Source organism: Anoplolepis gracilipes, chromosome 7, assembly GCF_047496725.1.
Source record: "Anoplolepis gracilipes chromosome 7, ASM4749672v1, whole genome shotgun sequence".
Lineage (NCBI taxonomy): Eukaryota > Metazoa > Arthropoda > Insecta > Hymenoptera > Formicidae > Anoplolepis > Anoplolepis gracilipes.
In genome coordinates, this window is record NC_132976.1 from 957,922 (window position 1) to 982,149 (window position 24,228).

At 31.6% G+C, this 24,228-nt stretch overlaps 3 protein-coding genes across 6 annotated transcripts; 2 read left to right on the forward strand and 1 right to left on the reverse strand.

The window, feature by feature from the left end:
- The first annotated feature begins 368 nt into the window (after window positions 1-368).
- Window positions 369-2,859, forward strand: LOC140668104 (NF-kappa-B-repressing factor). Its single transcript, XM_072896724.1, has 7 exons — window positions 369-727; window positions 880-1,013; window positions 1,207-1,576; window positions 1,700-1,826; window positions 1,993-2,183; window positions 2,335-2,505; window positions 2,590-2,859. Exons 1-7 carry the CDS (start codon window positions 558-560, stop codon window positions 2,777-2,779), a joined length of 1,353 nt encoding a protein of 450 aa, XP_072752825.1. The 5' UTR covers window positions 369-557; the 3' UTR covers window positions 2,780-2,859.
- A 297-nt stretch (window positions 2,860-3,156) lies between these two features.
- On the reverse strand, window positions 3,157-16,872 carry LOC140668105 (IDLSRF-like peptide). 3 transcript variants are annotated; one of them, XM_072896726.1, is made up of 6 exons: window positions 16,772-16,872; window positions 16,159-16,281; window positions 14,057-15,357; window positions 9,633-9,761; window positions 8,706-8,858; window positions 3,157-8,365 (listed from the first exon to the last, which is right to left on the reverse strand). In XM_072896726.1, exons 3-6 carry the CDS (start codon window positions 14,184-14,186, stop codon window positions 8,172-8,174), a joined length of 606 nt encoding a protein of 201 aa, XP_072752827.1. In that variant the 5' UTR covers window positions 14,187-15,357; window positions 16,159-16,281; window positions 16,772-16,872; the 3' UTR covers window positions 3,157-8,171. The 3 variants fall into 3 exon arrangements, with proteins under 3 accessions (XP_072752827.1, XP_072752826.1, XP_072752828.1); XM_072896725.1 differs by having other exon boundaries at window positions 16,677-16,813; XM_072896727.1 differs by lacking the exons at window positions 14,057-15,357; window positions 16,159-16,281; window positions 16,772-16,872 and adding an exon at window positions 10,175-10,394.
- Window positions 16,873-16,933: 61 nt separating this feature from the next.
- Vps50 (vacuolar protein sorting 50) lies at window positions 16,934-23,301 on the forward strand. 2 transcript variants are annotated; one of them, XM_072896717.1, is made up of 10 exons: window positions 16,934-17,241; window positions 17,726-18,241; window positions 18,354-19,036; window positions 19,120-19,492; window positions 19,605-19,895; window positions 19,969-20,442; window positions 20,516-20,637; window positions 20,736-20,925; window positions 21,044-21,200; window positions 22,932-23,301. In XM_072896717.1, the coding sequence occupies exons 1-9, from the start codon at window positions 17,182-17,184 to the stop codon at window positions 21,152-21,154; spliced, it is 2,820 nt and encodes a 939-aa protein (XP_072752818.1). In that variant the 5' UTR covers window positions 16,934-17,181; the 3' UTR covers window positions 21,155-21,200; window positions 22,932-23,301. The 2 variants fall into 2 exon arrangements, with proteins under 2 accessions (XP_072752818.1, XP_072752817.1); XM_072896716.1 differs by having other exon boundaries at window positions 21,044-23,301.
- Window positions 23,302-24,228: the final 927 nt, after the last annotated feature.

The window sequence follows — 24,228 nt, forward strand, 5'->3', positions numbered from 1 at the left end:
TAGAGAATGGCATTTAATTGACCAATCAAGATAAAAGAAGCAAGAATTGTTTTTCTTTTGATTGGTCAATTAAATCTATTAACTCTTCCGACATCCGACTTGCGACAGGTATTGTAGAACCAGCCTTAAAGCCAACCCTAAATATTAAAATTAAATATTCAACAATCAATTAACATTGCGGAAAAGAAACTTTAACATACACAATATAACCATACAGCACAATATAAACATATATAAAACAAATAGCGCGCGCTTAAAATGTTCTAGTGATTAAAATTTTGGAACGCATTGAAAATTGACCTTGTATGGAACTAGACCAATCAAAACATGGAATCTCTCTATGTCTTTTTTTTGTCCAGTAGCCACATCTCATGAGCCTTCGCATTTCGCATTTGGATCGTGGATAAACAAATACGTTTTTTTCGTAACCTAAAATAAAGCACAGGAAAATAAAACGATTTATTCGCTAAGTAGATCTTGGTTGCAAAGATCAAATAAATTTGTTGATCAGAGCTATTTGGAAGGTTATTTTTGAAAAGGGCCTGAAACGAGTGAAAATGAGCGTAAACGAGGATTGGGATGTAGAACAGCACAAAGTGGAATACGAATCCGACGAACACTGGGAGCTGAGGCGTAATTTTCTGTTAGCCCACAAGGACAAATTTTCAGAGGACACACTTGTTTGTTTAGCTCAAGTCTTCGTTAACGTTGAATTATTAGGATGCAGGTACAGATACCAATGCTGTTTGTTTTATCGCGATATTAAATAAAGTGTGCTATTGCACGTTTATCTCTTTAGAAGAGAATATATTACATAAATTTGAAGACTCTAAATTTTACACTTAATATGCATCTATAAGTCTGTATTATTTCTTATAGGTATCCACAGGAAACGATGGATTTAGTAGAGGAATTATCACAGGATATTGCAGCAAAATATAGAGAAAAGCAAAAGAAAAAATTGCAAAGGACATTTGTAGAAGCTTCAGAAGCAGCTAGCTCTAAGGTTAAAGGTATAAAGAAAAATTGTGAGTTGTAGGATTCTTGTTTTTTATCTTTCCTTATGTTTTATTAATGTGTAGTATATTTCATATGTCTGTCATTTTTGAGGAAACTTTTTATTTACTTGTCTAGATATATAATGTATGTATAAATTATGATTCATAATCTATTTAATAATCTTGAAATTATCTTATTTTTATATAGGATATGTTGCTCGTACATCAATTGTCACAGAAGAACAAGTAAACACACCTAACAACGTCGCACCAAACACAATCAAGAATGAAGAACAATTTCTAAAAAAGTCCAATACTAAAAAGAGATCAGTTTCTACTATTAAGAAATCCAAGTTAAATACAACCAATTGCAACTATGAGTCTTGTGAAAAGTCTAATATCGAAGAGTCACTTTCTAAAAGATTGAAAACAGAGGAAAATATGCTTAGAGATAATCCATATGGAGATATTACTTTGTGGGAGAGACCAGGTGACATACCGCAAAGTACACTGGGAAATTCAGCCAGTATATCTGGTGTCAACCTTGAGTGGAGGTATTCTACAATACAAGGGATCTGGTGAGTTATTTTCTCATAATACGGAATAAAGAAAAATCTCTAAAATGACAAGTAAAATTCATAAACTCATGTAGTTGCAGATATATTATCATAAGATATTTCTTGATACATTTCTATTTTTAGGGAATGCTCCATTTATATCAATTCGAAGAAAGTTAGTTGTTGCAGCAATTCCAATAAAAAAACTGCCAAAAATGAAGCAGCCGCTGCTGCATTAGATGAATTACGAAAGCATTACTACACTATTAAGGTAAAAAAAAATGTGATTCCTTTACTGGAATAGGGGAACATATTCTTTAGGAGAACATGTTTTATATATATATGTTATTTATATTATACTATATTATATTTATGTTTATTCTATAATAAACTATAATGATTACAAATAATAAAATTTTATATATCTTAAAATTCAGGTTAAACAAAACTTGGACTCGAAATCGAATGTAACTGTAACAACAAAGGAAATGAAGCCGCAAGAACGTACACCCGACAATGATTGGAAAGCATCCAGTTGTATTGGAGAGGAATTGATGAGAAGAATGGGTTGGACTGGCGGTGGCCTTGGAAAGTCAGAGCAGGGAGTTGTAGAACCTATGTCTACGATGTTAGTATATATATATAACATTTCAGATGATAAACAATAGCCGCTACTGATGGAGCGCGACTCGAGAATGTTTTTTATTAATTTCTAGAAAAACTTTATACTTTTTTAATTGACTTTTTCTTTTTACATATTTAATATCTTTCATCTTTAGGGTCAAGTCACAAATAAGTCGAAAAGGTCTCGGCTTGAAATCCAGTTCCTGTACGGCGAACGAAATGAGAGCGAAATGTCGGAACTTGTTTAAAAATTTTCTACAGACCAGTATGCAAAACGATATTGTATTTTTAGATTTTACCAGCGAGGAAAGATCTGTGATTCATCAGTATGTATCGCTCAAGTTACATCAAAATTAGCGAAAATTCCACTCAAGTTTTTGATAACAATATTTTAATTTAATTTATTTCAGAATTGCACGAACAATGGGCCTTAAATCGCGCAGCTACGGTACCACGGATCAACGGAAATTGATAATCTCACGTAAAATCGATGTACGAACTTTGGTTAAAGAATTAAAGAGTCTGGGTGGAGTCACCGAAAAGTACGAATTAATAGGACCGATCGACAAAAAATTCACGTCCACTTCGACAGGCAATTAAGTGAAATATTGTGTGTTTAAACGATATCTTCTGTGACACATTGATGTAGCAACTTGTTAAATAAATATTTTTCTTTAGAAGTTTTTCTTAAAATTAATTTTTTTATCGTTTAAATGATACAAAGACAAGTTATTTTTAAAATAATATGGCAATCTGTTCTGACTAAATCATTTCTTAACACACAATCCGAAATGTCGATTTATTCAATTAGTAAGATATAATGAAATGTAATCTTTTTAAACTATTAATTGCATACACAAGCGCGATACCTGCAAAGATTTACGACTATTCGTATAGTCGTCGGATAATGCATGTACATTTATGTTTGCATGCAAGATGAAATCATAGTGTGGCATATATAATCTGAAGTCTAACAATTAAAACTGAAGAAACGTTTCGCTTTATTTATTAATGCTATCGCGTGACATAATTATTTTCAAGAATTTAATGAATAGGAAAAGAGTACACAAAAAGTTTAAGAAGCAGAAAGAAAGGGTTGATTACTTATTACAGTGTACATAGTAACGTCACAGTTTGCCGTATAATAAGAAAATGCTTTGACAGTAGAACAAAGAAAGTTGAAAAAATGTATAGATATATATACATATATAATATGCAGACCTATGCCGCATATATTATTCCATCAGTTTGAAAAGACAAGGTTGAAAATTACACATTACAAAATTACAATTCCTTATATAATATCACTTTAGTTTATTGATTAACTTAACGTTTAAGAGAGCGCAATGTGTATATATATAATAATAATTATACATATAACGCAATACATACACAATTATAAAAGAGCCATAAAAGTAATGAAACAATAACGAATAAAACAACGTATACAACGTATATACATATATGTGTACGTATAATCGCATATACAATCGCAAATACTGCAAAAAATACTACTTATCTTCCTTATATTAATCAATTGATTAATTAATAATTAATTAACCGTGCGATCGCGCGCGCGCATAATAGCCGATATATCCGGGTGAGATATGTATTTTAGGAGCAACTGTCGCAACATCTTCCGTATAGCTTCCGAAAATTTACAAGAAAGAACGTTTCATGTAATTATTTTTTGTTTCCTTTCCACATTAATATTGTAATTTCCAGGTTTTATTATATTTTATATCGATATATTATTTTTTTGTGAAATTTTGTGTAGAGAAAATATTTCGATAAATCGCAAAATATAATAGACGCAAAATATAGAGACATATTTTGTTAAATTGAAAATTGGATCAAATATGTAACGTAGAGTATCTACGCATACTTTTAAATTTGGTACAATTAATAAACATAAATATATTATGGAATTATTATGGGGAAATATATTCTATTGCTTGATATAAATTACTATTACGTTCCATAAATGTTATACAGATTAATTCTCACACAAGACAAGAAAATATAACATGTTATAATCTCTCTCCTTGCAATACAGAAAAAATTATATGTTTCTTTTATAATCCAGCTGCATTTCGAGCCCTTTGTTGGAATAATGATAAAATAATAATAATAAAAGGATACATAGTAAAATAATAAACAACAGTACTATTTATTAACCGAAATACTGTGGACGGATCGACAATTTTGTTCTGAAATAATCAAATTATTGTATTAATTATAATATTGTTTTTTTAAATTAAGATTAACTAAGGTGATTTATACAGAAAGAATAAGCTTCAATAGAAGAAATAATCTTTTGACAAAATGCATTTAAAAATCGTCATTCTTAAGAAATAATATATATTATATAATAATACATATTTTATTCACAATTAAAAAAATTAAAATCTAGTTAGTTTATAATAAAAGTATTAATTTATATAAATACATTATTTGCTTTAACGTCAGTTGGATCGAATAAACCAATTTCTAGAAGAAGAGACGTATATTACTATACATATATTTTTCTAGATGTATTCGCTAAATTAATTAAATTACAGACATAGAATATATTCTTAATATAAAGATAAATAAATATATATAGATATAAATATAAAGATAAAAAATATAAAAAATTGTTAATATAAAAATTAATATAAAAATTGTTTCTATAAATATAAGAATAAAAAGAAATTAAATCGTTTTCCGAAATACATGCGCAAAAAAAAAAAAAATTTATGGAATAAATTTCTATTAATTTTTCTCGCTCAATATCACAAATTGTGAAATCATCAAAATCTTATAATCTATCTCTTCGTAAGGAAGGAATTGTAAACAGATCCCGTGTAAATCATAGTGACAAAATGTGAAAAGAAAATGAAATAAATAAAGATTTACGAGAAAGAGAAGAGTACAATCTCTTACCATTCCAAGACGATGGATAACGCGCCTCCGAAACATGATATATTTTTACGTATATGCATATCAGAAATTGCACTATGTCGGAATTCCGGTCTGGTTCTCTCGGGAGGGAGAAATAGAATTGACCTTATAACTTACGATTTGAAATTGGGGCCAAAGGGTCAAGGCACGAAGCAGTGGGGCGGAGAGAGCGGGGAGGGAGAGAAAAAGAGAAGTGTCGCGCCATGACCCCTCGGTCTGATATTCCGTTCGCTAACACACACAAGTTCCCTCGGATTTTGCCCTCGGTCCAGGCCCTACTTTGGACCGTAATTGACATCTGGAGGGAATATTACACTTTTTTTCTTCTTTATATACCAAAATATTATCTACCATCTGATAAAAGTGATTTCTCTGTTGATATGTATTCGCTATGTATGTATTATATATATATATATATATATATATATATATATATATACATATATACATATATATATATATCTTTAAATTCGCTTACATTACATTAATTAGAAGATATGTCTCAATTATTTTCTATTAGAAGATACGCTTAATAAGTAGATATGTCATTATTCATCTCGACGGCTATTCTCTCGAGATAAAATAAAGTCTCGTCAGACTCGCACCCGTCTGCCATTTCTCGATTGTCACGAATAGTACAATTTTATATGTATGTATATATATATATAAATTTATAACTCGTAATGTATGTGTTAATTTACTCTCTTCAAAGTAAGAGAAAGGCATGACGGAAAGCGCTACCTCGAGAGAATCCGCGGTTATACTTTATTATATAATATATATATATATATATTTTTTTTAAATATATATAATTTTCATTGATATGTACTGATATGTGTACTGATATGTATCGTGTTGCCGTAATGAAAATATCAATAATCGTTAGCATTATTATATATATATATATATATATATATATATATATATATATATATATCTTGCTTTTTTTCCCTTTATAGTGAGTAAAATACGCGTCATACCCTGAAAGAACGCGACGCGATGCTCCACATTTCTTCTTTTGTACCCATTTTCTCAACTTTAAAACACACAATATTGCCGTGTGTGATGTGTTTTATTAAGACTGCGTGACTTTCGATTGTACCGAGAAAAATCAAGAGCACCTTAGATCCTTAGATCCGAAAGACGATATTTTCACCGCACGTTCATTAACACACGTTAAATATTAATTGCGTCATTTTGTCTTACATTCGAATGCCATCTTGATGAAGGCAAAGGTTTCACCAGTCAAGTGCGGTGAAAATATAATACAAATCGAAGAGTTTCTCGGTATGAGACATTTATCTATGCTACATTTTTATTTCTTTTTGTATGTACTCGATACGTTGCAGAGAGTTGCGTCGCGAAACTTATCGCGAATAGAAGCGATTTTTGCGATAATAAAGCTAAGTTAAAAAATATACACGTGAGAAGAGAACATCGACTTAAATCAATATACTGTTCCAGCAGTAATCATCTAAATTCGAATAAAAGCTATCATCTCTAAATACACCCTATACTCTATAATTAATATAACAAAAAATTCACAGCATCGTTCGTTTGGTTGAGAAGTACGTTAAAAAGATATCTCCAGATAATAATGAGAATAATAATCGTTGCGTGCAGTTTCTTATGATACGCAGAAGTAACTAATTATAAGAATATATAAGTCTCTATATGCGACTTTTCCCCGCCCCCGCTTCTAGTTTGCCATCGAGAGGCAGCTTCGGTAACAATAAATTCGATAGTTGTGCAATTGACGAAAAAATAAAATTACTTATATAAAATTACTTAGTAAGGTATCATAACATTGCATTTAAAGGGAATTTTATCCTGTTAGAAATTCAATTCCGCACGATTTTCCCGCAAAGTAATGCAATTTTCATTAAAAACCACTTTGCCGTGCTTGAACGCGATTACTTTCCGCAAGCTTCATCTTTGTAAAGTTTCTTCTTTGAAACTTGAAGGTAGCAATCTCGTCGAAATGTTTTCACAAGCGGCTTATCAAATTCAAGAAGATTAGATAATAAATGAGCTTAAGTTTAGACATGAAACTTTTTACTAAATCACTAATATCTCATTAAATGATAATTGTAAGATAATTTATATATATATAGCGTGGCTTGTGTGTATTTCAAGTAATTTAAATGCGCAACTATCGAACGTTACATCGCTACCGATCGCGAACGATTGTCGTCGACCGTTCATCACTTATGTAAGGCTTATGTGCTAGCAATATTGAAGATAAAGCTCGAATAAAACCGGGACACGCGGCAGCACATATATGCACCAAGGTAAGAGTGTGATATAGTGTTGTTACAAGATATACGAGGAAGCTCAATATTTTAGAAATAGGTCGACTGAAAGCTCATTATTTGATCACATGAAGAAAGATTACATTTCGACACGCAACTAACAATTAGAAAAGCGAGAGTGAACGAACCCTGTCGAAACATTCATGAAAATTTGACCACGTGATATTATATTATTTAAATATATCATCCTATGTATTTTGACATGTTTGAAATTAAAAAAAAAAATGCATACTATATTAAGTTTGCAGATTATAAATAAGCTAACATGTGTTTTTTCAGTGCTGATATTTTCACGCAGATTTGTGTAAAATTGCGACAGACTATTGAAAAAAATCGCAATAATAAATCCGCCATGCGCAATATATTAGTTATCAGCCATGTCCCATAATTGATTGACAATCGCGTGTAACGAGATTAGAATTATTATCCAAATATAATGGCTATACAAAATATGCGAAACCAAGATCTGATCGCTCGTCACGCAGATGGTTTCACGACGATCATCTCGGTGCTCGGTGATTGCGTTCGTCGCGTTGAAGCAAGAGCAGAGGATTCGCGAGAGGAATAGCAGAGGAAAGAGAAAGTAAAAGGGTCTACATTCTGCGCGCAAGAACTCGCGAGAAAAGAAAGAGGTGTTCGCGAAAAGAACGAGATTTAGGCTTCATCAAACAAAGGGTCTGCTGATGCGACGACGACGGCGACGACTCGTCATCGACGGTGGTGGGCGTGACGGTCGTTCAATCGAGAAAGCCTGTTTTAACGAGTTTCTCAAGGAAGAACTTGACGTCGCCCAGCTCGGAGTCCTTGATCCCGATCGACTTCAGCATACCCAGGTCACCATTCTCCACCGCCATGAAAACTGAACGCAGGTGCTCTAGATCCGAGCGCATCAAGTGCAGCGCCGCGCCAAAGTCCTCGATCGTCTGCGATTCTGACGGTCGAAATAGATCGTCAAAGACCAGATTGCGAGAGCGGGTAGCAAATTCGATGATGAAAGAAACGAGAAAATATTTTTCTGATATATGATACATATATGATACATAATTAAATTGATTATTTTTATGTTAAATTATGTTCGTAATTGTTTCAACGTGACGGTTTTCATCTCTTTTAATAGAGTTCTACGACGCGAGCAAAAATTACATCACTATTTTTATAACGACATTGAAGAGCGAGTTGGATCGGTTTGATATTTTATGTGCGTCTTGAATCGTAAAGTTCTTGCCATCTTATTTTATTGCTCAAATATTTTATTTAATTGCGAGACTTACCGGACAGCGCAATGGCCACTTTTTCCACACCACCGAGAGGCTTCAGCGTATCGCGCGCTTTGTTTCCAAATAGCTTTTCCAAATAATTGGGGCCGTGGCTTGCCAGTAAGGATTGCAAAAAACTCGCGGTTTCTTCTACAGGTGGTCGTTTGGCTGCAACAAAGAATAAGCGAAACGTAAAATAAAATAAACACAGAGAGTCATTACAACGTCGTGTTCTTACAATACTAAAATTAATAAAATTGTATAATTAATTTTAATTTGATAATTAAAATTAATACAATTTTTTTCTCTCCATATCTCTGAAAAGAGACAAAGCAGAAAAATTATATCTCAATTGATCGATACTTACGGAGATCGGTCCATAGAAAGAAAAAAGCGACAATAACACGCAGTGTAAACGCACCGAAGGAGTGCAGCGGTGATCTCTTTCCCCTTATTATAATGATCCCCTCCCCTTATTACGATGTTCGGTGCAGCTGCACGGAACATCATCAAGTACATCCATACCGAGCGTATTGTTTACAACATGATACATCGATATTGTTTGCAACATAATATATACTAGACGAAAATATTTATAAATAAATTGTTTATATTTAATATGTATACACCTACACGTTAAAAAATATTTTTATAAATTTTTAATATTTATATAAATTTATAACATAATAAATCTAAGATCAATCGCGTAGTAATTCTACGTGGAGAGATCTCGAATGAAAAAAAAAGCGTATTACATTATCTATAAAAATCGTATTGTTGGTACGAGCCAATTTTATATTATAGTTTATACAGTAAATAATTTATTTACTCTACTGTATAAAAATTAAATCAAAAAATTTAACTCTGCTATGTGTGTAATTAAATTAGATTGATCATTACTTAATTGTGCATTGTTTCAATTAAATTAATTGTCTTGTTCACCTGCGGTGCACAATCTCGAGTCCTCGTCATATCCGTCCTGACAATCGGGTGCGCCGTCACACAAATACTGTATCGAGATGCAGATTCCGTCGCCCGGGCACTTGAACGGTTCGTACGGGTGGCAAGCATCTGAAAAGTATAGAAAAAAAAGGCGTCTGAATCTAATACCATGAGCGAGGGAGGGAAAATCAGATGTACGCATTTTTCGAGACGAATTTAGGAACGCGTGATGCGCATACAAATTGTGCTTTAATTACCTCGCGGATGTGAAAGTTCAGAAGGGACGCGACATGTTCATCGCGGTGTCGCGCGATGATTAAATTAGGACGATAAAGCGAGGGATCTGAAACGGAATTAAACGCGAATAATGCGCCAGCGTTATTCCCCTCTATACGAGAAGCTTTCGAGATAATTGGAAGGACACGCAATCGCATTAACTCACGCAACATTAGTTCTTAAAAATCATTTAAACGAAATATGGAATCTGATAGAATTGTGGGAATTAGAATCGATCCAAAGTCGTTATACAACTTTACTCTTACAATTTAAAATTGGCCGAAACATTCCACCAGACCTTTCCCTTATTAAAATTTTTATTACGTAATTAATTCCGTGTATTTTTTTCTCTATTTACTTGAAACGTTTGAAAGGAATATACAGTTTAAATTTCGTGAAAATTTTTCGAAAATGTAAACTGTCGTAGGTATATCTTCTAGGAAAATAAAAGAGTCTTTTTCTTGGGAACTGTTCTCTTTTTCTTTTTATCTTCGTGGAGGTCATAAGTACAAATGTACGAATTATAAAAGATCCAGCGAAAAAGAGTTTCCATTTAGTCTCAAGAGGGGATATTCTGTAACGTTTTATGTAAGACCTTTCTCTATCGTGTGTGTGTGTGTGTGTGTATGTGTGTGTGTGCACGTGTACATATCCTACTTAACAAAGTAAATATTCGGCCGTTTAACCTTTACTCCAAAACATTTATTTCCATGAATTCATATTTTTATTTCAAAGAAAGATTTCTATTACTGTATCGAAAAAGACAAAATAATTCTGCATCTTGATTGAGCCGCGCTAATAATGAAAGAAACATAAATTATGTATGGTATCGCCAGCAGTTACTTGACGATCGATTGTGTAATATTGTGCCACATTCGTTACATATACATATATATGTACATATATATCTATGATCGCCCACGCGTTTATTTCAACGCACTTGAACGCAATTTACAAATAAAAATATGACGTCATATTCAGAAAGCTCCTAAGGTCAATTTTGTGTTTGATCAATTTGATGTCCCTGCACTACATGAAATATTGTATCGAACAAATGTAATGTTCCATCAACATTATTAAATTACTTTGCAAATATTGACGCAAGGGTTTTTATTCTCAAATGTTTATATTAAACAGCTAGGCGTATTCAACGAGGAAACACTTTTTCAAAAGTTTGTCACATATATAAGACAAAGATTATTACTATAAGTATTAAATGTTGAATCGATAGTACTAAAAGATGTTATTATTAAATTACACGAATGTTTATGTAATTTTTGTTCATGCGTTTAGATGAGACATCTGCGCACTTTAATAAGCGTTTAGAAATATTGCAGATAAATATTTTAGCAATCAACGAGAAGTGTTGATTCCCTAGAGAGGAAAAATATATGTTGCTCCTATGGGATCGAACCTCGACCTTAATACATTCCGAATGGAATAATCGTCAAGGGAATATTTAAAAAAAAAAGATTGTTGCGTATATGTATATATATATATATATATATATACGCAACAATTTTTTTCTTTATTATGATGTATTATGAAGTATATATATATATATATATATATATATATATATACTTCAGTTTATAAAAAAAATACTAGGAAATATCTGTGACGACAAGATACGAAAAATTTTTAATATGAATGTTTCAATCGACTAATCCGCATTGTTTAAAATTTCTATTTCTTGAATATATTTTATTTGAATAAACAAATTGATTAATATTTTTTGGTATATTTATCAGCTTTCAAATTATAAATAGTTTTCTGTTCAATAAATACATGCCTAGACTTATTTTTCAGAGTTTTGATCTGTATTTTGCTCTCTTATTTACAATTTACTATTTTGTTAGCAAATTAATAAAATATAGAGAAAAATATAAAAAGTATTTGAAATATTATTTATAAACATATATGTTTTTATTCAATTTTTCTTGTGAGAAAATTTCTATTTATTTTATCTATTTTACATTTCTCTTTTTTTGCGTTTAATCTTCCTCTTCTTTATTTTAATTAAAATAAATTTATCTGAAGAGAGATTGCATAGAAAAAAATATAAGATTTTTAAGATTTTAAGATTTAAGAAATTTTATTTTAAGATTTTCGAAAATAAGACATTTTTTATTTTTCATTTTTACCTTTAATTTCCGATGATATAAATTTCTGCAGGATAAAAATTTCAAAAGATTGATAAAAGGTGTAGATAAATATAAAAAAAGTAGAAATTTTATATATATTAAAACAGAATGCCAATACGTTTAACCTGCTTCGCGAAGAATTACGACCCTGAATGACAGGAAAAAGTTGAGTGAAAAAGTGCGTTTTTTTAAATGTCATCAGCATATAAACGCGACTATAGACTCGATACGCCAAGTACGCGCGTTATTGACCGACCGTATAACTATATCCGCTGGAGAGCACACTCCCACATGGTCTGGGGTTTCAGCGAAATACATAGCTCTGTCATAATCGCGCCCTCCACACCCGTTAACTTTAATGGATATCAGGAGAAGCGTGATAACGCAAAGGGGACAGTATTGTTTCCTGGAAGCTTCCTCTACTTCATATCTCTATAAATGCGGCGGTGGATATAAAATATTTATTCTCAATCAGTGAAGTATATAAGCTAAAGTTTCTATGCAATATATGTTTGTTAACTCTTTTGCCTTATTTTATTTTATTTTTTATTAAATAATCTCTAACATGATCTCTTCTTCAGTTAATTTCAAGTGAACTTTATATAATTACAGAATTTTTAATTAAAATAGTTTAATTACATTGATATGTAAAGTTAAAGTTAAATGTTGCTATAAATAATTTCCCTTGATATTTTCGCAAAGAAAATTATATCATCAAATTATACTGTGCAAAAGTATATTATTCAAGTAACGATAGAAGTGTAATCTTTTATATAAAATCCGATAAGAGTAAAAGACTTAAGTATCAGATTCGCTAATAAGTTTCCTGTTGAATCAACTTCTCTGATTTATATATCCGTTTAATAACCTTTTTGTTTCCCCAATTAGAGAATTTTGCAATCACGCAAACTACAAATTTGTTTTCTTATCTAGAGCACTTCTACGGCCACAGTAGTAGATATCGTTATTTGCTCAGACTGGACAGAGATATGACACATTTACGAGTTACCTTACATGTATAAAAAACTATTATATTATTTGTTTGAATGTATATAACATTGATAATTAAAATTCGTTGTTGTTGGAAAGAACGACGAATAAAAAAGTTTTGTTAGATACTGGCATATGTATTCTTTAAAAAAAAAAAAAAAAAAAAAAATATATATATATATATATATATATATATATATATAAAAGTAAAGCACCATGAATAGTCGGATCGTACGCAAAATATTTTGATGAAATTTCTGTTTTGAACGATTTTAATGGAAAGTAAACAACTAATATAAAAACATTTGAAAATAATATTGATAAATTAAATATTGATAATATTTGATTCACTTCTCTTTTATAGCTTCATATATAGATGTATGTTGTTATAACGCGTTTATAATAAAAAGGAAAAGAATGAAAACATGCACATATGTATAAAAAACATGCATGCACACATATATATATACTGATATATCGATTATATGTATTATGTAAAATGAATAAATTTTACAGAGATGGAAAGAAATATCTGTACAGAATAAAAATTTTTCATTCATCTTCACAAAGAATTGTATTAATTTTTTACGATAAAAAAAATGTACGAATGTTGTAAGTTTGAAAAAACTAACGTGTATATGTGTACGTGTAAATTTCGTTTTCATTTAAACACTCTACAATTAAATATCATTCGTAATTGAATCGTAGTTTCATCAAAATGTCTTTATCTATATAAATTTATGCAATTTCCATGGTTAAAAAAAAAGTAAATTTTAAAGAGCGTTCTTTTGTTGAAATAACCGATTAAATTTTGTATCGATAAATTTTGTATTGATTATATATGCGTGATTTCTCTTTCGCGTTCTCGTCTAACAATAAGACCCAGGGAATCGTGCTTTCTCGAACGTCTCCGGCGTCTGCGAGGCTTTCGCATGCCGTCGCCGTCGCTGCCGTGACCGTCTCCCATTTTCACTCCCCATCGTCTCCTCATTGATCTAATTGATGCTCACTTACCCGAGCGTTTCGTGTTGATGTGGCCGTAGAAGCGACTAAGGTCGATCGCCATGACGGCGCGCGGAAAGGCAGCGCAAGCCGTCAGGGCGATGCCAAGTGCAACCGCTCCGTTGCAGAATCTCCGTACCATACTCTCTTTTCGCGGATGCTCGACGGGTGCTCGACGCGACTTCCGCTCCTCTTGCTGCTGCGACGAGTCCCTGCGCGTGTCCGAATTCCCTTTTTCTCACCAGAAAGAGAGAGAGAGAACTCTACTTTCCGAGAAATCCTATGTTTCTCCTCGCCAACGCGAACAAAGAGGGTGATGTGTCGTCACCCTGCGAGAATCACACCTACTCGCTCGCTTGTCCGCTAGCACCTGTGCACCACCAAGGTTCGAAATTCCTTGGGGGAGGGTGGTTCGTGCAAGGTTCCTCGCCCCGAGAGGACTCCGCTTCGGCTGTGTTATATACGTGTATCTATACGCGTGCGGGGATGAAAATGTTACACGGCGGGGTCGCTCCCACCACTTGATTCGCCCTTTCTTCGGAGTCTTTCTGAACAGGATTTCCCTCTTTCTTCCTCTCGCTAAGCCTCTCTCTTGAGCTAGTCCCCTTTGGTCCTCTCACCCTTCCTGCTCTCACCACTTCCTTTTTCTTCTTACACCCGTAAGAGAAGAGAGACTCTATTCCCGCTGGCGCGTGACAGTGGGTGCACAGCCATACTGTGAACGCACCTGCCGTGTACACGCGTCGAGCCGCAGATCTCACCTGAGGCGCTGGCTCGTGATAAGGAGGGGGACAAATGTGGGAGGCCAGCCGACCAATCGAGCAACGCAAGATCGCGGCTCTACCCTGGAACACCCACGCTCGTTCAGTCGCATCGATTTCAACCCCTCATTGCTCAATGGCGTAACGAAGGTTATCTGCTATAAGTCAATCGTATTTTCACCATTTTCTCTCCAACTACGTCCTTCTGTTCCATTATTCAATTTTTTAATTTAATCAGCTCGCCGATATTCCTCTCCTCGCTTCACAAACAAAATGGCATCTATATTATCTTTATCCGATGCTCCGGAATTCGTTGTTACGCCCCCTCTTTTCATCCAATGGGTAACTTTCGCCCATCTTGTTCCAAGGTGATTTTATGCCGACGATAATTACACATGTCGGCGCTTATTGTTAATATTAATTTCACGGTGAATCTTTCTCGTCGTTTATAATCATCATAACTATTCGAATATCCTCTAGAATAGTACACGATGACAGTTCTTAACAACGCGCTGAAACTTCATTCGGCAATCTCTCATCCTGATGATGATCCTATCATAAAACACAATAGAATTAACATAATTTTCGCAGATAATATGCCAAGTATATATGTGCATCATTTTTACGCGATACATCGCCAACAATATCGATTACTCTTTATCTTACAGTACACAAGGAGCAAAGTCTAATAATCGCGGTATTACATCGTAGTATCTTCAAAAGAGGGGATATATCAGATCGTAGCTATTAATGCATATTAAATGCACACACACACATACATATATATATATTACTTTATACATAAAAATCATAGTAAGATCATTTATTTTTTTCTTAACACATTAGTATGCATTTATTGCCAAGTAGAGTTTATATAAATTGTTAAATTATTTTTGACGACTATATATATATATAAATGTAATCGTAAAAAATAATTTAACAATTTATATATATAAACTCTACTTAGCAATAAATGCATACTAACACGTTAAGAAAAAAATAAATGATCTTACTATGATTTTTATGTATAAAGTAAGAGTTATATATACATATATATTACTCTTATATATATATATATATATTTATAATTTAAATTAATTGACTTATTATAAAATACGCGCAAAATTTTTAGATTTCATGAAATACATAATTCTATATCTATAAAAAACTTTTTAGTAAAAAAAAGTTTATTTTCGAACAAAAAAATAACAAATATATAATATTATATCAGTTTTTTATAGATATAGAATTATGTATTTCATGAAATCTAAAAATTTCGCGCGCGATTTATGATAGATATAATTAAAAAGATAAATTATTATGATTATCCGCTGATTAAATAAAAAATATTACCCGACGCTTGGCATTATAACGTTTATTTCAGATATGTTTTCGCTTTATTCCTTTTGCCACATTTCTCTTTCCTTCACGTGAAATCCTTATAAATAGCGTTGATATCACATTTATGATTCGCATCTACGGTCAAAGAAATAAAGATAAAGGGAATTAATTCGAGATAATTGATTGCAGAAAAAAGTTTATAATATTCTCTATTATTAATATCCTCTATTATTATAAATTTTCCAAGTTTTAATCGCATATTTATATCGTTTAAGATAAAATATTTTGTGATGTGGTTTTCTATTAGTATTTGTAAGAAGAATAAAAAGATGACAGATGAAAACAGATCCTCAATATTAAATAAAAGGGCCTAATATGTATGCAAATATTATATATATATATATATATATATATATAGCTATATGTGTATCGCGATTTTGTTGGCCATTTTATTTTTATCATCTGTCTGCTTGAGTATATTTATTGCGTAATACATATATGCTATAGTTAATGAAATGACATTTCTTTACATATACTTAATAAGACCTCGTCATTCAAAGGTTAACTTAGGAGGATTACTTTCTTTTCAAAACTAACAAAAGGATTAAATAATACGTATATATACATATTTAATACTGTCGAAGAAGCTGCTGCAATCTTTTGTCCTCCGTACATATCTGAACGTAGCAGCGGTCGCAGCTCGCAAGGTTCACCTCCACTGTTGGAAACTTTACAAGTGTGTATGGGTACTAGACATCATCAAAGCACTGAAAGGAAACCGCGGCCAACTTCAGAGGATTGTCGATAACATCTCGACGGAAGAATATTGCGCGTATATAATACGTGGGCGAGATCAGTTTTGCAAAAGTTCGAAGGAAAAAACTAGCGCGATTGGAATAATCGAAGACGACCATCGAGATGATCGGTCGAGATCACTACGTATTATGCCGTTTTTGCTTCTTATTATTAGAAACGTCACGTTAAAATTACGAGGCGCGGTAAACAGATGAGAATGCGTCTGGTTTGACGATCGCGATGCAATCTGAGATCATGGAAGATTTAAAGTTTAAATTTCTCGGCCTCATTAATAAACAGGCAAGCCGATTGTTTATAAATATTGTAGCTGCAAATAACGTAGCGTACTACGTACTTGCTGTGTTATTCGACAATTAGGTTAGGTTATGTGACGCAGTGTATGTGCGATCGAATTTGACATTTCGCTGTCAAATAATGTCACGTGTCGCTTGTTTCGCTTTTTTTACTTTGTGATTTATTTTGGAGGAAACTATTGCGAATAAACTAATAATTCTAGAGACACATGATATTTCTGGTTTATTATATTACACACACACACACACACACACACACACACATATATATATGTATATATATATATATATATATATATATACAATTCGATTGTACATAAATTTTAAAAAATGTTCCATCAGTTTGCAATAAATTTATTTTAGTATTATTCATAATTAAAAGATAAAATATGAAAGAAAATAAAATTCAACTTAAAAATGATTTTTACAATTAAGATGATATAATTCATATAATAATTCATCTTTTTTAGAATGCAACTAAAGTGCCACTTATGGGCTTGAATCCTGATTTGCTTAATCCACCTGATTCCCAAAAATGTGAAGATCTTCGTTCCGAAGCTGATCAGTCAACGGAGAGCGAGCCTGTACCCGATCAAGATATATTAGAGTCCATCGAAGATGTTTATTTCAATACTGATGGTAGTTTTGATCCATCGCGCTACGAATTAGAGAAATTACCAACGATATTACATTCCAAAGAGATTGAAAAGTGTTGCAAGAAACTCAAGCAACAACATCAAGTCGTTTCCAAGAAAGTATTACAGCTTATTTTGGATAAGCAGAGTGCTTGTAAAACAGAATTTGACAAGATTTTGCAGCTGCAAGAACAATTGCAAGATGTCTTAGAAATATGTAAAATGGGAAGAGCAGATCTGCAATTAGCCAAAACGCAATTTACTACAGCAAGTTTAGGTATATTAGCCAATTATCAGAGACGACAAGTAGTCACAGAACTATTAAATAGTTTGAATACTATAAAAACACTGGTAGGTCAATTTATATTTTTTATACTTTACAAACGTATCGATCTTTGTAACATCTTGCGAAAAATGAAATGAAAAGAATTTTTTTGCTTAAATCTAATTACTATGTTATTAGCAACGCACAGGGGATCGTCTACAGGAGCTTCTAAATGAAGGCAATTTTCCTGGAGCCATATCACTTCTTTTAGAATGCCAAAGTGCTGCTCAAACATACAAACATTTCCACTGTATCAATGCGTTGAGTGGAAAATTGCAAGATATCTTGGAACAAGCGGAAAGGACCTTAGATAGTACACTTTTTGAAATGTGTACTAAATTTGATGTCGCCGTATATTCCTCTATTCAAGAAGCATACATGTTATTAGGAAAGACACAGTCTGCCATAGATCAATTGCATATGCATTTTAGTGTTGTCATTCATAACACCGCGTTCGCTGTTGTTCATTCTTACGCGGGAGGCGACGTGAAAAGACAATATAAACAATTGTGTCAGGATGTGCCTCGCGACAAATATATAATTTGTCTCACAGAGTTGTGCAAATCATTGTGGACAATACTAAGTTCATATTATCTTGTTGTAAATTGGCATAATGCGCAAGAACATAAATCAGAATGTAAATCTGATATTAAGAATTTAGAGGAAACTTTTAGTAAACAATATGTCAAACAGAAATTAGAGAATAGCATGGTCCGCGTATGGCATGATGTGGAAATGAAGATATCAGTATATTTGACAAATGCTGATTTAACAGATATCAAATTTGAACAGTTTGTTCAAGTATTGAGTATAGTAAATAGGTGGGTAGAAACTTGATAGATAATAATAAAATTCTATTGTTAATGAGCAAATAATTTTCAAAATTATTATCTATTAATTGCAGATTGATGGAGATTGGGGAAGAACTTTGCTTCAAATCGGAGAATTTGCAGGAATCCATAAGAAAGCAGTCCTTGTCTTACTTTTCTCATTACCATGCGTCTCGTTTGGATGAATTAAGAATATTTTTGGAAAATGACGGTTGGGAATTGTGTCCTGTGAAATCTAATTTTATGGCTACCCAATTGTTAGAATTTCGTAGTTTGAAACCTTCGCTCAACAACTGCAAAACCTGGAACAGTTTAGACAGTTCGAATTTAAGTGACAGCGATAATTCTTCGGGAATTGACTTGCAGAAATATTTGGAGGGCGGTTCGTCACCATTTGCAATAGGACTGGATGATACTGTGGATGAAGATATTTTAATGAACGATGATGTATGAAAGTTTTTTTTATATATAATATGTCTATAATATTCTTTTTAAAATAATCTGTACTATTAAGTGTTTACGTATTTTTTTTTTTTTTTTTTTTTTTTTTTGTATTTAGATTAATCTACCTGCGTATTTTTCGGACGAGTCTGACGATGACATTCCGGATGAGCTGAAACATGATTACGTCGATGAGTCGGATCATGCAAAAGTTAATAAAAAAAAGTGCAAGCTCAAACAGTCTGGACCAATGGTCACAAACACAACATTAAGCATACTGAGAGTGTGCGGCAAGTATCTGCAGATGTCGAGACTTTTACGATCGATCGCAGTCACTGTCATACAAAGTATGATACAATTTTTCGAGTTATGCTTCTATACGGTACATTTGTTCTTTACATCGGATCTTGTAAGTTTACATTTATGATTTTCAACTTGCGTGGCTAGACACAGTGTAGTTTGAAAATACGTCTCTCTTTCAGCAAATCAACAGTGATTCTTTATACAGTCCAAAATTAAAATTATCCTTAACACGAATCAGAGAGAGTCTAATTATCTCTGAGAACGATGTGATAGAAGAAAATAGTAACGGGAATTGCGATAAAGTAAGACAACCACAACTTTCGTCCATTGTGAATTTGTCGCAGCCCGAAAAACTTCACGGATTAACGGAACGTATTGTAGCTGTCGAGTCTCTGATATTTTTAGGACAACAATACGAAGGCCTAAGGCCTTACATGGAACATCTTATTGTCAACAGTCCTCAAAGAGGTTTTTTACATCAGTTTTATATGCAAACAGTAGCATCTACTGCAGATCTGAGAAAACCAGTTTATATGGCGGTAGCGTCGCAAGCGTTTGATGTTGCAAACATCTTAAATTTAATGAATAAAGTCAATTGGGAAGTGACGGATGTCATGTCTCAACATAGTAATTATATTGATGCGCTAATTCAAGTATGTATTGATATCTATTAAGTAAAAAGTTATATTAACTACAATTGCGATTGAAAATTGTTTATTTTTATAGGAAATAGGCACCTTGAATGAAAGACTTAACATTATCGGAACGTATATTCCTTTAAACGTAGATGTATGCAATGCAGTATGGGAAAATGTGGCTCACTTGATCACACATACTTTAGTAGAAGGGTAGGAGAATTTCTGTTACATTTTTAAGTATATGCTTGCATATAAAAATGTTGTAATATTATAAGATCCATACCTATTGATGGAAATGGTCACTTTAGGTTTTCCAATGCTAAAAAGTGTTCAAATGGTGGTAGAGCTCTAATGCAACTCGATTTCACGCAACTAAAGTCAAAATTTGAGAAATTAACGTCGTTGCGACCTATGCCACACAGGGAGTACGTTGAATTGTACATTAAAGCATACTATCTTCCTGAGAATATTTTCGAAGAATGGATTAAGGAACATAAGGTATCGAAATTCGTACTATAAATGCTATAAATATTATAAATGTTATAAATGCGCGATGCTAAGGCCCAGATAATACTTTCTCCTGTGTGTATAAAATTAATGTATAATTGTTTTGCAGGAATATTCAGTTAAACATTTAGTCGGATTGATTTCGGCGACGTGTCAAAATAATAAAAAAACTCGACAGCGATTGATAGCGCTTGCGGAAGAGCAACGATCCAGTAGATAGCATCCAACTATTTATTACAGATCTGTCCAAGGTTATATCGAAATAGGTAGTATTTGAGGTATTTCATAAATGAAAGAGAAACGTGTGTTGTTAATTGTACAGTAGAACGAATTTTTTAAGTATGTTATGAAAAATGATCGGATATTGTCGTGTTTATATAAACTGCATCGAATTAAGATCTTTGAGTCGCGATTACGAACCAAACAAGCCATATTTTAATATATTTATGAAATATGTATATATGTGAATCTCTAAGAAAGGCTCGCAGTTCTAAGAAAGGCTTTTACAATATACTAATTATTATTAGATCTAATGTATATATCTATTATAAATATTTTAACATATATATACATGATATTTTAGAGTCTATATGAGAATTGATATTAAAATGCGCGTGTATGGTAAAAAATTTTAGCTTATTTTTAATATATTAAATATGTATCGAATGGGAAAACGCGCAAAAATTATATGAATCTCTTTGTGAATCTATAAGTTTATAATTAAACTAGAGATTAACATGCAACTGCGACAACTAAGAACTCAATATTGCTACTGATCTTTCACTCGAAAAGTTTTTACTTATGATCTGTACATCATCATTGTCATTTTTAGAGAAAAAAGTCAGTTTTTTTCTATGTAAAAAAATACTACTCAATGACATTTTCTTCTATTCATCTATTTTAAGAACTCTCGATTTTACATAACTTCCTATATTTTTATAAAAAGGCAGAGTACATATTAAATATATATAATATATAACATAAGGTTTTCTTTTCTTTTTTGCTATTTTGTATATCTCGTGTATTAAATTTTTTAAATTAATATATTTTTGGAGCTAAAATGAATTTAGAAGATAATGTGATTGATATGTCATTCTACTCACAAATAATCATATTTGGCTGTTGAATGTAATAAAACCATGACTTCCCACTGAATAATTTTAATAATCTTATTTATTTTATTAATTCGATCTTTTTTTATACTTTGAGGATACTATAAAGTATCAAAAACAGTAAAATATTTTTAGTATCTTCTCTTTATATATATATCTACGAATTATTATCATAAGTAAATCTGTGTGCTTAATGCATAGTATACTTACAGGTAGCAAAAGTAATGTATACACACATGTGCACAGACAGCAAAAGTAATCATTTTGACGTAATTTGATGTCAAAATAACTACTTTTACTACCTGTGCACGTGTGTATATTCATACACACACATACACCAGAAAATGCATAATTTAAATCAATTTTTAGTATACAAATAATAGTAATATACAAATACAGATATACTTCTAGCTTCGTAAATCCTCGATTTCGTAAAAATTGCTATTATATTTATATTGCATTTATTATATATATTTCATATACATACACTATAAACCAAAAAGCTCCTGGTGCACCAGCAAATACTCTTAATCATCTGAATCAATGCTGAAATAATCTTAATGCCCGATATTTTTCGTAGATATAATTTGTTCTTTTTTTATGCATATATATCTTAAAAAGTATGGATAATTTAATGAAAATTCCTAAGTATTAATTGAATTTTCTTTTACAAGAGTAATTAGTTTTTATAATTACATATACTTAAATAGTTTTGTGATATAACATTTAAGAGGCATGTAATTAACAATGTAACATACACTACACACACTATAAACTTTATTTAAACAGTAGGTACGAATAGTAAATATGTAAATTATTCGAGTAATATTAATTCCCTCATTGCTGAGCCTTCTTTTTCTAAAAAGCGGATATTTCATTTTTTAGAAATATCCTTATGATTGGTGCATAAGGAATTCTCTGGCTGACAGCGTCGACCTATATGTGTAATATAGAGTCGATTCACGTCATGTAATATTATTTCGAAGCAATTTTCTGTAACAAGCCTAATTTCTTTGTGGCCCCTGACAAGATGTAATTACAAATGTTATTAATTTTATATAAATGACAAATTTTTTGGATATATTTTAACTAAACGGGTATGTATAAATAAAAGGGATGTGTTATTGTATGTTTTTTTTTTTTTATCTCTAGTAAAGATCTCCAACGTATCTTCTTCCGATGGCAATACATTTTAGGATTTTACATGACACTGATAATATTAAATTGTCTAAAATTTTTTTTGTAGAGAGTAAATCACACACATCTGTATTTTAAATATCTGCTTATGAATTCCTTTCTCCTATTTAAAGAATATAATATTATAACAAAATAATTTGCTGAACTAAGATTGAGAATTTTTATAGAATCTGATTTTTAATCTTCTATTTTTATCATTTTTTTCGCGGTCTTATGTCTGAGAAATCAAGAGATATGAATTTTAAAAGAGAGAGAATATTAAGTTATTACTATGTATAACTCATCATATGTATAACAAGATTATACATATAGTAGTTAGTCTTATGAATTAGTCATCTTAAACTTTTTTCTAATCCTGTAAAATTCTTGCTACCATCAATCTTTAGACTGATATTATGAGGCAAAATATTCTCTATAATTCGTAAATAATTTCTGATTTATCGTTGATTATGAAGTGAAATTGTTCGTTCATTTCTAACAAACTAAGAGACACTTATATGTATATATATAGCACTTTCTTTCTTTCTCTCTTCTACTTTCTTTCTAAAATTTTATTATTTTCTTTGAAAAATGAATCTTTTTCTGTGTATTTTTTATTTTGTAAACATTGAAGCACAAGGTCAGAGTAAGATAGATTTTTAGTTCTCACAAAACTTTTCTGACCTCTTTCTTTTTTTTAGAATGTTAATGCGGATATATGGAAAAAAATCACATAAAATGCATGACATCAACTTGGAATATATCAAACATATTTATGTACAAAAAAACTTGGTCAATTAATATCATAACATTACATTTTTTTAATAATGAGAAAACGGCTCCTGTTAAAGCCAATGGTAAAACGTAACAATTTATCATACTTGCGTTTAAAAGAATATAGATATATATTTTTTTTTATAATTAGTACACAATACGTAATGATATTGCTATCTGAAACATTGTTAAAAAATGTAGAGATGAGAGATGAGATTGTACAAATACATGG